Source organism: Ascaphus truei, chromosome 5, assembly GCF_040206685.1.
Source record: "Ascaphus truei isolate aAscTru1 chromosome 5, aAscTru1.hap1, whole genome shotgun sequence".
Taxonomy (NCBI): Eukaryota; Metazoa; Chordata; class Amphibia; order Anura; family Ascaphidae; genus Ascaphus; species Ascaphus truei.
Genome location: NC_134487.1, coordinates 1,432,162 through 1,444,194, shown reverse-complemented (window position 1 = coordinate 1,444,194; position 12,033 = coordinate 1,432,162). Strand labels below are relative to the sequence as shown.

The 12,033-nt window shown below is 43.3% G+C and overlaps 1 protein-coding gene across 1 annotated transcript in view; it reads right to left on the bottom strand.

Annotated features, from left to right (window-relative positions):
• Positions 1–1,053: 1,053 nt before the first annotated feature.
• Positions 1,054–12,033, bottom strand: part of LOC142494329 (uncharacterized) — a 194,946-nt gene continuing 183,966 nt past the window's right edge. Inside the window, exon 12 of the mRNA XM_075598888.1 lies at positions 1,054–3,461. Within this exon, the coding sequence (XP_075455003.1) occupies positions 3,274–3,461 (188 nt within the window). The 3' untranslated portion in view covers positions 1,054–3,273. The remainder of the gene's footprint in view (positions 3,462–12,033) is intronic.

Sequence of the window (12,033 nt, the reverse complement as noted above, 5' to 3'; positions counted from 1 at the left end):
GACCTCACACTCGTGACCCGAGAGACCTCACCCTCATGACCTGAGAGAGACACCAAACTCACCTCCCGAGAGAGACCTCACCCTCACATCCCACGAGGGAGTCCTCACCCTCACCTCCCACGAGACCTCACCCTCACCTCCCGAAAGAGAGACATCACCCTCACATCCCGAGAGAGACCTCATCACCACCATGAATGAACTCTGAAATACTATAAGAATGCTCAGTCAATCCAGAGATCAGATTCAAAGTGCCAGAACAGCAGCTGCAAATCCGAATGTACTAAAAGATGCTCTCGGAGAAATAGCAGTGAGCCGGCTTCACAAATTTCAGGTGGAGAAATTATCTGTCCCACGTTTTGCGGCCAAGTTCTCAGAATTGAACGTAACGGTCACGGCCGGGATTTCAACCCACAAATAGTTCCAGGACGTGTAGAGCTAAGTCGCAGTCAAGTTATTTCAACTCCTCCGGAGCAGATGCCATGGCAACATGATGCCACGTGACCCTGGTTGCCATTGAGACGCGTCGCTGGAACTCCAGGTAAGCGAAAAGTTACAGAGGCCTCGCGCGATCCCCGGCATTTATTTTAAATGCCTTCATGGAAGCACGGGCCTCTGTAACAGCCGCGCTCCCTCCCGGAAAATTCTGCACCCCCCTTGGTTTATTCGGTCATGGAGAAAAATGGAGGCACAGCAAACCTTCTGACTATTTAATACTGCTGGTGGAAATGGGCTTAGCTTGTAAACCGTGAGGAATCCATCCTGGTTGCTGCCTGTTCTCATAAAGAAACAACCAGATAGGTGATACATTCACAAATAGAAACTAGCCCTGCATTTGCTTGCTCTATATGGACATCTGAATAAGGGAAAATCTATGAAAATAAGTGCCCTTTGTATTCTCCAACGTCTTAGCGTGAAAATACACCGTCTGCCAACTCAAGGACGACTCCAACCTCCGGAGGATTTAACCCCACTCTTATAGCGCTGATGACCTGGGAAAACAAAATGGTGGACGAGCTCGGGAGAAAGCAGTAATTGAGTCAGACAACCACCAAGGAAGCTTTGTCAGAAAACTGTTCTCTCTCATTTATTGAAGGGTTACAGCCAGTTTATATAGCAAACTTGGGCATAGAAAAACACAGATATGAGAACATACTTCCCCTTTTACTTCACAATCTGTCTATCTCAGCAAAATGACAGTTAGACAGTTTATGGTCTGAGAAAGGGGCACATTTCCTAGTTAGGAGGCCGTTAAGGAAATGGCAGTATGTTGTGAAATGCATTGTTGTGTAACTTATGCCCAGTACGGCTGAAGACAAGTTCCTGTTTTCTACAGGGCAAAATAAGTCTGAATGAGTCTGAACAAACATAGTTCAGCTAAAGATAAGTAGGTGACAGGTCAAGTCACATTCTCAGACCTGCCTGCACAGCACAATTACATATGGCATATGGCATGTGATTAGTTCCTGAGACTTAAACGTTAGTACAGAATAGTTATAGAAAAATGGTTATCCAGCAATCAAAATGGAGTCCCCCCTTATATGCACATTTACAATCCCCCCTTTTGTCATCATAAAATGACAATTAACCTCTAGGATACGGGGGTCTCGTATTGGATTTGAATGTTATCATAATCCATCAAAGGTATCTGGACTCTAGTGGCAGTAGGTCCAGAGTTACGTATCATATTTGAGAAGCTGTGAATGGGGGCATTAACGTCCAGTGATGCATATGTGTGATCAATGGACTTACCAAAAGGCATAATCATTTTACATAAAGATAAGCACATAAATTTGCAGCATGAAAAAATAATAACTAATACTACGATTATACTAGTGATTACTATCAGTCCCATAAGAAGTTTCCTTCCCAATTCTCCAATCCATGCACCTAACCCAAAAGTCCAATCAAACTGATCAATTCTCTCAGTAATGTCTGTGACAAGAGTTTTGATGTCAGCGACATGACTCTGCAATGATTTGGAGTGATCAGAGAGATTGAAACAACACATTCCCTGAAAATCTTGACATCCGTGCTCATGTTTAAGCAAAAGATAATCTATTGCGGCGCGATTTTCCAAAATTGCTTTGCGTGTATCTTGTAAATCTATCATTAGTTCTTCTAGGGCCTGGGAAGTGTGATTTAACCCCTTGGCTACAGTGCATGCCAGTTTGGCGAGAGTTCTTGCTGTATACACAGCCAATCCAGGAACTCCAACAAGGGAAGCTGCTAGACTTACAATTTCAGTGGTTGATAATAAATTTACATGTGGATCGCAATTTTCAGTAAGTGAAATAGTGGATCGCTTAACTTTGGTTTGATGTAAGCCAGGTTCTACAGAAAACATCATTAACCCTAACCTGGTGAGAGCACATGGCCCCCCTGTGATGTTTCCTGGTATGTAAGTATAGGTAGTATTACCACAAGAGAACAACCATCCAACGGGAAGTTTAACAGGATAAAGATGGCTTGGTGTGCTTACTGTGTGATTGCAACTCATAGTGTTATTGACGCTAGTGCATTTGTCATCAGTTCGACTACACAATATTCTGGTCATGTTGGTGGAAACTGAGGGCGTCAATTTTACTTGCTTACATTTACCTATCTTTTCAGGATTACATGTCATTTGATAACATATGTCACCCTGTGTTATATTCTGGGTCTTAATTTGTGTCATGTTAAGCCATTTCTCACCAATACACTGGGGACAGTCACGACAATATTCATAAACAGAAAAATGCTGTCGCACATCATGATGTTCCGCTAAACTATCGTTATTGCTTATGCTAAACACTTTTAACAAAATCTCTACTGGTGTGGGTACTGCTATTAAACAGCTTGTGAGTATGTCAGTTGTGCTGGTCATGTCGGTTAAACAGAAATGTGACATATTCAGTACCTCAACAGCCAAATGCTTCCAAATGTTAGTTTTGACTTCCGTTAGAAATGAAGCCATGCGTTTGGAGCGTGTGTAATGTTTTCCTGGCAAATTGTGAGAGTTAAACTGGACCTGTGGTACATGGGTTTCGCTTTCATCTTGTTCTTTGGAGATGAGAGAAGAGAGTTCACCTTCTCCAGAGAAAACATAACTTTCAGGTGGACTGTGGTTAGGGCAGGTTATAGTGGTACTCGTTACCCTAAGTCTATTACCGTAGAGGGCGCAAAAAGCGCATATTATTATTGTCAATACGTTCAAGAGTAGACAAACGCGTATGCATCTGCGCCGATTCTTCTGAAATCGTGTCTCTGGTATTTGACGAATCTCAACTTCTGGCTCTACTCCTTCGTTGACTTGATACGTGATGCGTGAATCCATGTAGACGAATCTTCAGTCAGCACAGCTGTACGAGTAACTGCGAGGATCGTGGTTGGAAGACCGTAGGGCGGTTCTGTTGTCCCTCCTTTGGCGGGTAGGCGCTTGACCACGACTTTGTCTCCGGGCTGGAAACGATGTGTCGGCTTATCTGAAGGGAGCGGAAGAGAAGAAGAAACATCACCATAGATGCCATTCAATTTCTGTATCAAGTGATGAACATAATTCTCTTGAATTTGCTCTAGGTCTCCAACTTCCTTTGGGCAATACGTACCATGAGCCCAGGGAGTTGGAAACGGTCTCCCCATTAAAATTTCAAAAGGTGACAATTTGGTAGTACTATTCGGGGTCATCCTAATTTCTGCAAGGACTGCGGGAAGGACATCTGGCCATCTTGAAAAGGTACCATTTGTTCCCTTACGCAGTTTATCCTTGATCGTGCGATTGGTCCTCTCTACCTGACCTGAAGACTGTGGGTGGTAAGGTATGTGAAACTTCCAATCTATAGCGAGAGTCTTAGCAACTCCTTGAGTCACCTGGGATGTGAAATGTGTTCCTCGATCACTATTTATTTGAAGAGGACATCCCCATCGGGGGATGATTTCCTTGCAAAGTATTTTTACAACAGTCTTTGCATTTTCGTTCGATGTAGGAAATGCCTCAACCCATTTGCTGAATTGATCTACCATTACCAGTAGGTATTTCAGCTTTCCCGCAGCTGTTGGCATCTGTGTGAAATCAATCTGTATTTGCTCCATTGGGCCACTAGGTGGCGGTAGATGTTCATGTTTTGCGGGTCGTGTTCCTTGTGTGTTATTTCTGATGCATGGTAGACATCTAGCTAGTTGTGTCTCAACTACCTGATCAATGTCTCTAACTAGGAACAATTCCTTAATCTGATCACCTGTAGCTTTCTTTCCTTTATGCCCAATTCCATGGAAATGTGAGATTAGAATAGGGCTGGCTATTTTAGGAAAACCTATCACTGTGTCCTTAGTCCAAATCCCATTCTCATCCTTGCTCAAACCTTTTCCCTCCCATAGCTCTACATCTTTTTCTTCTGCAAGTTCTTGTAACATTTTAAGATCGTAGTCTGGGAGATGGCATGTCATTACCATATTGAGCTGTGTGTCAACAGTGGTGTGGTATGCAGGAAACATAATTTGTGATCGTGCAGCCTCTTTTGCATGAAAATCGGCCAACTCATTACCTTTGGCCTCATCTGTCTCTCCACCAGCATGTCCTTTACATTTAACAATTGCTAGTTTACTGGGTAGCAACATGGCTTCCAGTAACTGCTCTACCAATGTAGCATGTGATATTCCCTTACCATCAGCACTTACAAAACCACGATTTTTCCAAATTACTCCAAAATCGTGTACGACTCCGTATGCATAGCGAGAGTCTGTGTAAATGGTTACCGTATTCTGAGATGATGCTTTACATGCTTCGGTCAATGCTATTAATTCTGCTGCTTGAGCTGAAACAAACGGTAACGCTCCAGAACAGATTACTGTGTCTGGTAACCTAACTACTGCAAATCCCGTCAGATATACTCCATCTGAGGGCTTAGAGCATGACCCATCTACAAACAATACATCTCCCTCCTTAAGGGGCGTACTTTCTAAGTCGCTCCTTACTGATGTCGTGTTGTGTATGTTTTGTAGGCAGTCATGATCTTCATTGCCTATGTCAGAGTTGTGTAGTAACAGTTTAGACAGAATTTGAGCAGGACCAGTGTGTGGTGGGTGATATTTGACAGTGAGGTTTGAGGTAGATGTGAGGATAGTTTCATACCCTGTTCTACGCTGTGCGGTCATGTGCTGCGTAGTGAGGTTCTTGAGAACATGTAGGACCTGGTGTGATGTATGCAAGGTTAGTTTGTGTGACAGCACAATAGTTTGTACTGCTTCTACCAAAATAGCGCATGCAGCTACTTGTCTTAAACACGCTGGGAACCCTTGCACAATCTCCTGCAGTTTCTTAGAATAGAATGCCACCGGTCTATAGCCTGAGCCATGTTCTTGTGCTAGTACGCCAACAACCGTGGTACCTGTCTCGCTGCAAAACAAATGGAAAGGCAGGTTATAGTTCGGCAAGCCCAGAGCGGGGCTAGAACACAATGCAGTCTTAAGTTCAGTGAATGCAGCGATATTCTCTGGCGTCCATTGCAGTGGGTCTGGCATATGCATCAATGTCAATTGTCTCAAGATGTTATCCCAATGGGAACAGTTCGGTATCCATTGGCGGCAATAGGTAACCATCCCCAGAAAAGACAACATAGCAGCTTTCGTCTTGGGTTTGGGGAGAGTGGCGATTACCTTGACTCGATCTGGCGAAAGGAGTCTCTGTCCTGGCTGTAGTATGAAGCCTAAATATTTGACAGTTTGTTGCACCAACTGTATCTTGTGTGGTGAGACCTTATGACCTGTAGCAGCGAGATGCTCCATCAGACTATGCGTATCCAGAGTGCACGCTTCCTCAGTTTGACTGCAGAGTAGTAAATCATCCACATACTGCAGCAAAACAGAGTCACCGGGCGGACACCAGTCAGCAAGAGTCATGCGCACTATCAGGCTGTAAGCCGTGGCGGAATCGCAATATCCCTGTGGTAAACGAGACCACCTAAATTGTTCACCTTTGTAGGTAAACGCAAACAAAGATCTTGTGTTAGGGTGTACCGGAATGGAAAAGTAAGCTGAGTTCAGGTCTATTACCGTGAAATAGATCGCTGTAGCAGGTATGGCTGTAATGATCGCTGTAACATCTGGTACTATAGGCGCTAATGGTTGCACTAATTGATTAACTGCGCGCAAATCTTGTGTAAAACGCCACTGCGAACTGTTAGGTTTCGGTACTGGGTTAACTGGTGTGTTGTATGGTGAGACAGTTGGTTCTATCACTCCCTTTGTGAGTAACTCCTTAATGATCGGTTCGATACCTGCTTCCTTCTCTGCAGATAATGGGTACTGTTTGATGTAAACCGGACTTACTCCTGGCTTTAGTGTGGCCTCATATGGTGTACATGAGATGAGACCTGGGTCAGTGTGAGAAGTAGCCCATACCCGTGGGTCAATGTCCTGTAATGATAAAGGTATGTCAGTAGAAAAAAGATTCCATTCTATATCCCATATCTCGTCAATAGGTAAATACTTGTCCTGTAATACAAGCTGCTGTCCTTGAGCCCATATGAAGGCTCCTTTGTCTGATGCAATGTAGACAGTCGTTGGTGTGATCCATACACCTTCAATGCGAGCAGACACATCTGAGTGTGCTTCAGGGTCATGCATCTCTGCTTCTGGATCATAGACAATACATGAAACAGGATTAGCAAATGTCATGCGTGTGTAAGGCATATCACCATGGATGGCAAAATCTGACAATTTGGTCAGTTGTTCAACTAATCTGTCTGGCATTGTTAACCCTCGAACTTTGAGTCTGCCAGTATCATGCTGAAAAAGAGAAAGATCATAATCATTGGGGGAGAGATGTGGAGAACTTACAATAATCCCCCCCTTGTCATCAATGCTTATGTCAATTTGCATTTTGGCCATGAGATCACGTCCTAATAAATTCACTGGACATTGTGGAATAACCCTGAAAGGGTGTTTCCAGTGTTTGTCAGACCTAGGATTTAATTGAACTGACAAAATGGGAGTGTTGTAACATTTAGTGAGAGTACCCTCAATACCCATAGAGGACTCGTCTGCTTGCTTCATTGGGCCCTTGTAAGAGTGTTTATTAAGACAAGAACGCGTTGCACCTGTGTCTACAAGAAAATCAGTTAATCTGCCATTGACATACAATGATAGTAATGGTATATCTAACCATCCATTAGACACAGAAGCTTGTGGGCAGACGAGGGTTTCCGTCCTCGGGCATCCCTATTGGCTATAAGGCATCTCTTGGTTCCATGCAACATTATACTGAGGGCTGGAAACATTTTGGCCCTGATAATTGTGATTTTGTTGGGGCCTCTGAGTGTTTTGCTGCATGTTTCTGCTGCTATTCTGCTGGTATTGTGGTTGGCCCTGCTGACCATAGCCTTGATGCTGCCTGTGATTTCCCTGACTTTGATAATCCTGCTGCTGATAATTTTGTTGTTGGTTGTTACCCTGAGAAGGGGCCCAACATTCCTGTCTCCAGTGTCCCTGTTTCCCACAGTTAAAACAAGTGCCTGGTCTGCGCTGATTATTCCCTTGGGCTCCCCTACCCCTTCCTCTATTGTGACCTCCCCTGCCCCTGTAATGATTTCCTCTAGCATTCTGCACTGAGCCATCGTGAGCATGCATAACAGTTTCAGGCGGGGGAGGGGGTGGGGGCAACGGTGTACGATCTGGGAAAGCTCCTGCACCATCCTTAATGGCCAGGTCACCCATTATCTTATCGGGCGTCATTGTCTGCCAACCAGTCACAGTCATGTAAACAATCTGTCTATGTGTGTCGCATAAACCATTAAGTAAAGATTGTACATACAAAATATTCATCTCGTCATCTGTTGCCTTAGGGTATTGCATACCTGCAGTATTAACCCATTCGTTCTTAAATCTGCGGCAAAAATCAGTAACTGACTCATCATCTTTCTGCTTAAGAGTCATAATCAGACCTACATTTTTCCTGGATCTGCCTTGCTCAAAAAAGTATTTCTCCAATAGTTCCCACATTTTGGCAATAACACCTGGATTATCCCAAACAAATTCACCTTCTGCTGGTGCACGGTCAGCAGAACTCAATAAACTGAAGCTACCCCTCTTACCGGGTGCATCAAACTTCTTACTCAAGTATATGTCAGCCTTAGACCAATCAATGTCAATGTGTCCTGTCAAACAATCTAGGCAAAATCTAATGTCACCTCCTGTAAATTGATACCCTTGACTTTTCTTTTTAAGGTATTTAATTGCACCACTTGGATTTTTAAAAGGATCCGGGCAGCCTTTAGCCCATGATTCCATTAATGTGGTGTCTACAGAGTGAATCAAGATATCATTTCCTAAAGTCATAAACGGCAATGCCAACTCAACCCCTGCTTCAGCACAATCCTGTTTGTCAGCTTGTTGTGTCGTTTGTAATGCCTGTCGTGTTCTATGTGATATGGGGGAATCCTGTCTCGGAGTATTATACCTTCTGATTTCATCAGCGAGTTTAATTGAATCAGCTAAAGTGTCAGCTAACAATGATTCGTATTCGCGCTTCTGAGCGGTGCGAATTAAATCTTTCCTAGAAACATTTCTCGGTGTGAAAACAGATGATTGCGGTGTAGCTAGGACAGGTTTGACATTACTATGTGCGGGAGTTAATTTTGCAGCACGTGAATCATTGAACACGTCTTTGAATTCCTTGAATTCCTCAGTCAGTACCCTTACAGAAGCACAGAATTCCTTAACTCTATCACTGCTGGCCCCTGCAGCTGACTCAGACGTCACAGAAGCTGCTGAAACAGTGTTTTCTTTAAGTTTACTTAAAGGCAATCGGCTAGTGGGTGATGGTATGTCGGAATGAGATGAATCCGAACCAGAATCTTCCCCTTCGCTCTCCCCGGAGACAGGGGGTGAACCATGAGAAGAAAGTCTTGTGGGGCTTACGACAGTGGCAAGCTGTCTTTTTGGGCTTTTTTTAGAGGACGACTTATGATGCTCATATTCAGAGCGGTGTACCACCTCTGATTCTGCATCGTTTCTCAACTCCACATAGGTGGATTGAGAGGGCTGTGGGCAAATGTCATTACTCTCCTCCCTTCGTACGGGTGTAGGAGGTTTGTGGTGGCTTGCAGCGTAGTGTGATAACACTGCCAACATGTTAGGATCAAAACTTGGAAATAGTGGCACAGGTGTGATAGGACTATACGGGGGTACTTGTAACATCACACAAGGCGGCGGTGGTGGGGGCAAAACATCAGGAGGTAATAACTCCTGTGGGGGTGCATTAGGGGCTTGGGAATACATTGTAGTGAGATTATCGGGCGGTGGTGGCCAAATTGGCTCATCACATTTTGGGGCTTTGTTTCGTCTCGCCTCATCAATGTGAGGTGCAACTTTTACCCAAATGCGGCCACATAATGCCATATAATGCATGTCCCACTCGGGATCAGGCTGAAACCATAGCCATTCAGGATCTCCACCCAAACATAATCCTTTTATCATTGTCATATGATATGCGGCAAAACTACCTTCCCTCGGGAAAGGGTTGGAAGACTGCATTCTTTCAGACCACCCAGCCATATTATCCACAAAAGGAACAGTGTAAAAATCTGACGTACATGCACTGACAAAATCTTTAGGAGTTTCTATGTCAGGGTTATATTCTCTGTTAATGATAAGTGTAACAGTCGGCTTCCTGCTGGGAGTTGTGCAAGCTATGTCAACAGATACATTGCTATTATTACAATCATTGTTTCCCCTAGGGCCACGTTTGGAGTTGGAAATTCCCATCATTCAGGCAATGCAAATCGTACTTGATTTACAAAACAAAAAATCAAGGTCGGTTTGCACTGTAAAAAGGTATGGGCAACACAGCGTAATATCATGCACTTATATACTTAGCACTTATATACTTAGCACGTATACACTTAGCACTTATACACTTAGCACTTATATACTTAGCACTTATACACTTAGCACTTATATACTTAGCACTTTATATGTCTTATATATCTTATCTTATATATATAACGACATGCCCATGCACAATAATACAGAAAAAAGAAAAAAAAATCCCTTAAAAATCCCTTACAATCCTCCTCCCCCCTTAAAAAAAAATACACTTTTCCCACAGACACTATAAGAGTTTTTCAAGCAGATACCCAACTATATCGCTTGTTCCTATCTCTCAACAGGGACTATAACCCTGTGTATATACTTCTGTCAAGGATTCATATAATCCTGACTTCACTTCGAGCCTTTACTCAAGTGTTTCTATGGTTTTCCTTAACCTTGGATCATCCGGTGCAGCGGTAACTCTAAAAACTTCTAAACCTTAAAACCTTATGGGCTCTTTGGGCAAGAAGACACAGACGGATAATATACAGATAAAATATATATCTTGTACGCTTACCCCGAATGTGGCTTCTCTCCCAACTTCCGACACCATGAAAATAAGTGCCCTTTGTATTCTCCAACGTCTTAGCGTGAAAATACACCGTCTGCCAACTCAAGGACGACTCCAACCTCCGGAGGATTTAACCCCACTCTTATAGCGCTGATGACCTGGGAAAACAAAATGGTGGACGAGCTCGGGAGAAAGCAGTAATTGAGTCAGACAACCACCAAGGAAGCTTTGTCAGAAAACTGTTCTCTCTCATTTATTGAAGGGTTACAGCCAGTTTATATAGCAAACTTGGGCATAGAAAAACACAGATATGAGAACATACTTCCCCTTTTACTTCACAATCTGTCTATCTCAGCAAAATGACAGTTAGACAGTTTATGGTCTGAGAAAGGGGCACATTTCCTAGTTAGGAGGCCGTTAAGGAAATGGCAGTATGTTGTGAAATGCATTGTTGTGTAACTTATGCCCAGTACGGCTGAAGACAAGTTCCTGTTTTCTACAGGGCAAAATAAGTCTGAATGAGTCTGAACAAACATAGTTCAGCTAAAGATAAGTAGGTGACAGGTCAAGTCACATTCTCAGACCTGCCTGCACAGCACAATTACATATGGCATATGGCATGTGATTAGTTCCTGAGACTTAAACGTTAGTACAGAATAGTTATAGAAAAATGGTTATCCAGCAATCAAAATGGAGTCCCCCCTTATATGCACATTTACAATCTACTTATAAAGAAAGAAATTATATGTGTATATTTATTTGTCTTTGAGCCCCAGATTCCTTTATGGACGTCTCACATTTTAATTTGGTCGGGAACAGTTACATACGCCTATAACTTATTTTATCTGTAACTGTTACAGTACATACGCCTATAACTTATTTTATCTGTAAATGTTACATACGCCTATAACTTATTTGATCTGTAAATGTTACATACACCTATAACTTATTTGATCTGTAAATGTTACATACGCCTATAACTTATTTTATCTGTAAATGTTACATACACCTATAACTTATTTTATCTTTACCTGTTCATGCAATGTCTTCATATTTAATGTAGACCCCTGTTTACCTAATGTAACTATGTATTTGTAACCATGTGTAACCCTTTTATCATACCCCCCCAAAGTGAGATTGGGGGTACACCTTCTCGGCTACTTTCATGGGGTCTTGGTGCTGTGACCTGCTGGCAACAGGAGGGCTGAGGGCTCCGCGGTGGTGTGGGGAGAGCCAGGACAGGGAACAGGGGGGAGGGTGACAGATTACCTTGATGTGTCTTGATGGTGTACAGCGCCTCCAGCCGGCGAGGATCCCCTGTAGATCTGAGGATTTACATCCTCAGAGTTGCTAAGCCTGCCCTTGAATACTGACACATTATTCAAGGCAGGAATACACACACAGGCCTAACTTTCGGAGATATACTCCACCCGGTCTAGATGAATATTGCGGCCCACCACCCATAACTTTAATAAGTGTGGAGCTCGGGCATGATCCACATAGGTAGGATCCTTAGCGGTGGCAGCTAGATGGGCAAGTATAGCTTCTTTCACCCACTCTATACGGTGAGCTTCAGCACTGCGCATTCATTTCTCAGGGAGATAGGGGTATTCGTAACCCATCTTCCTGAACCTCTGGACAAGTACTCTCTCTGCGCGGCTAAATTTCACTAAACTTTT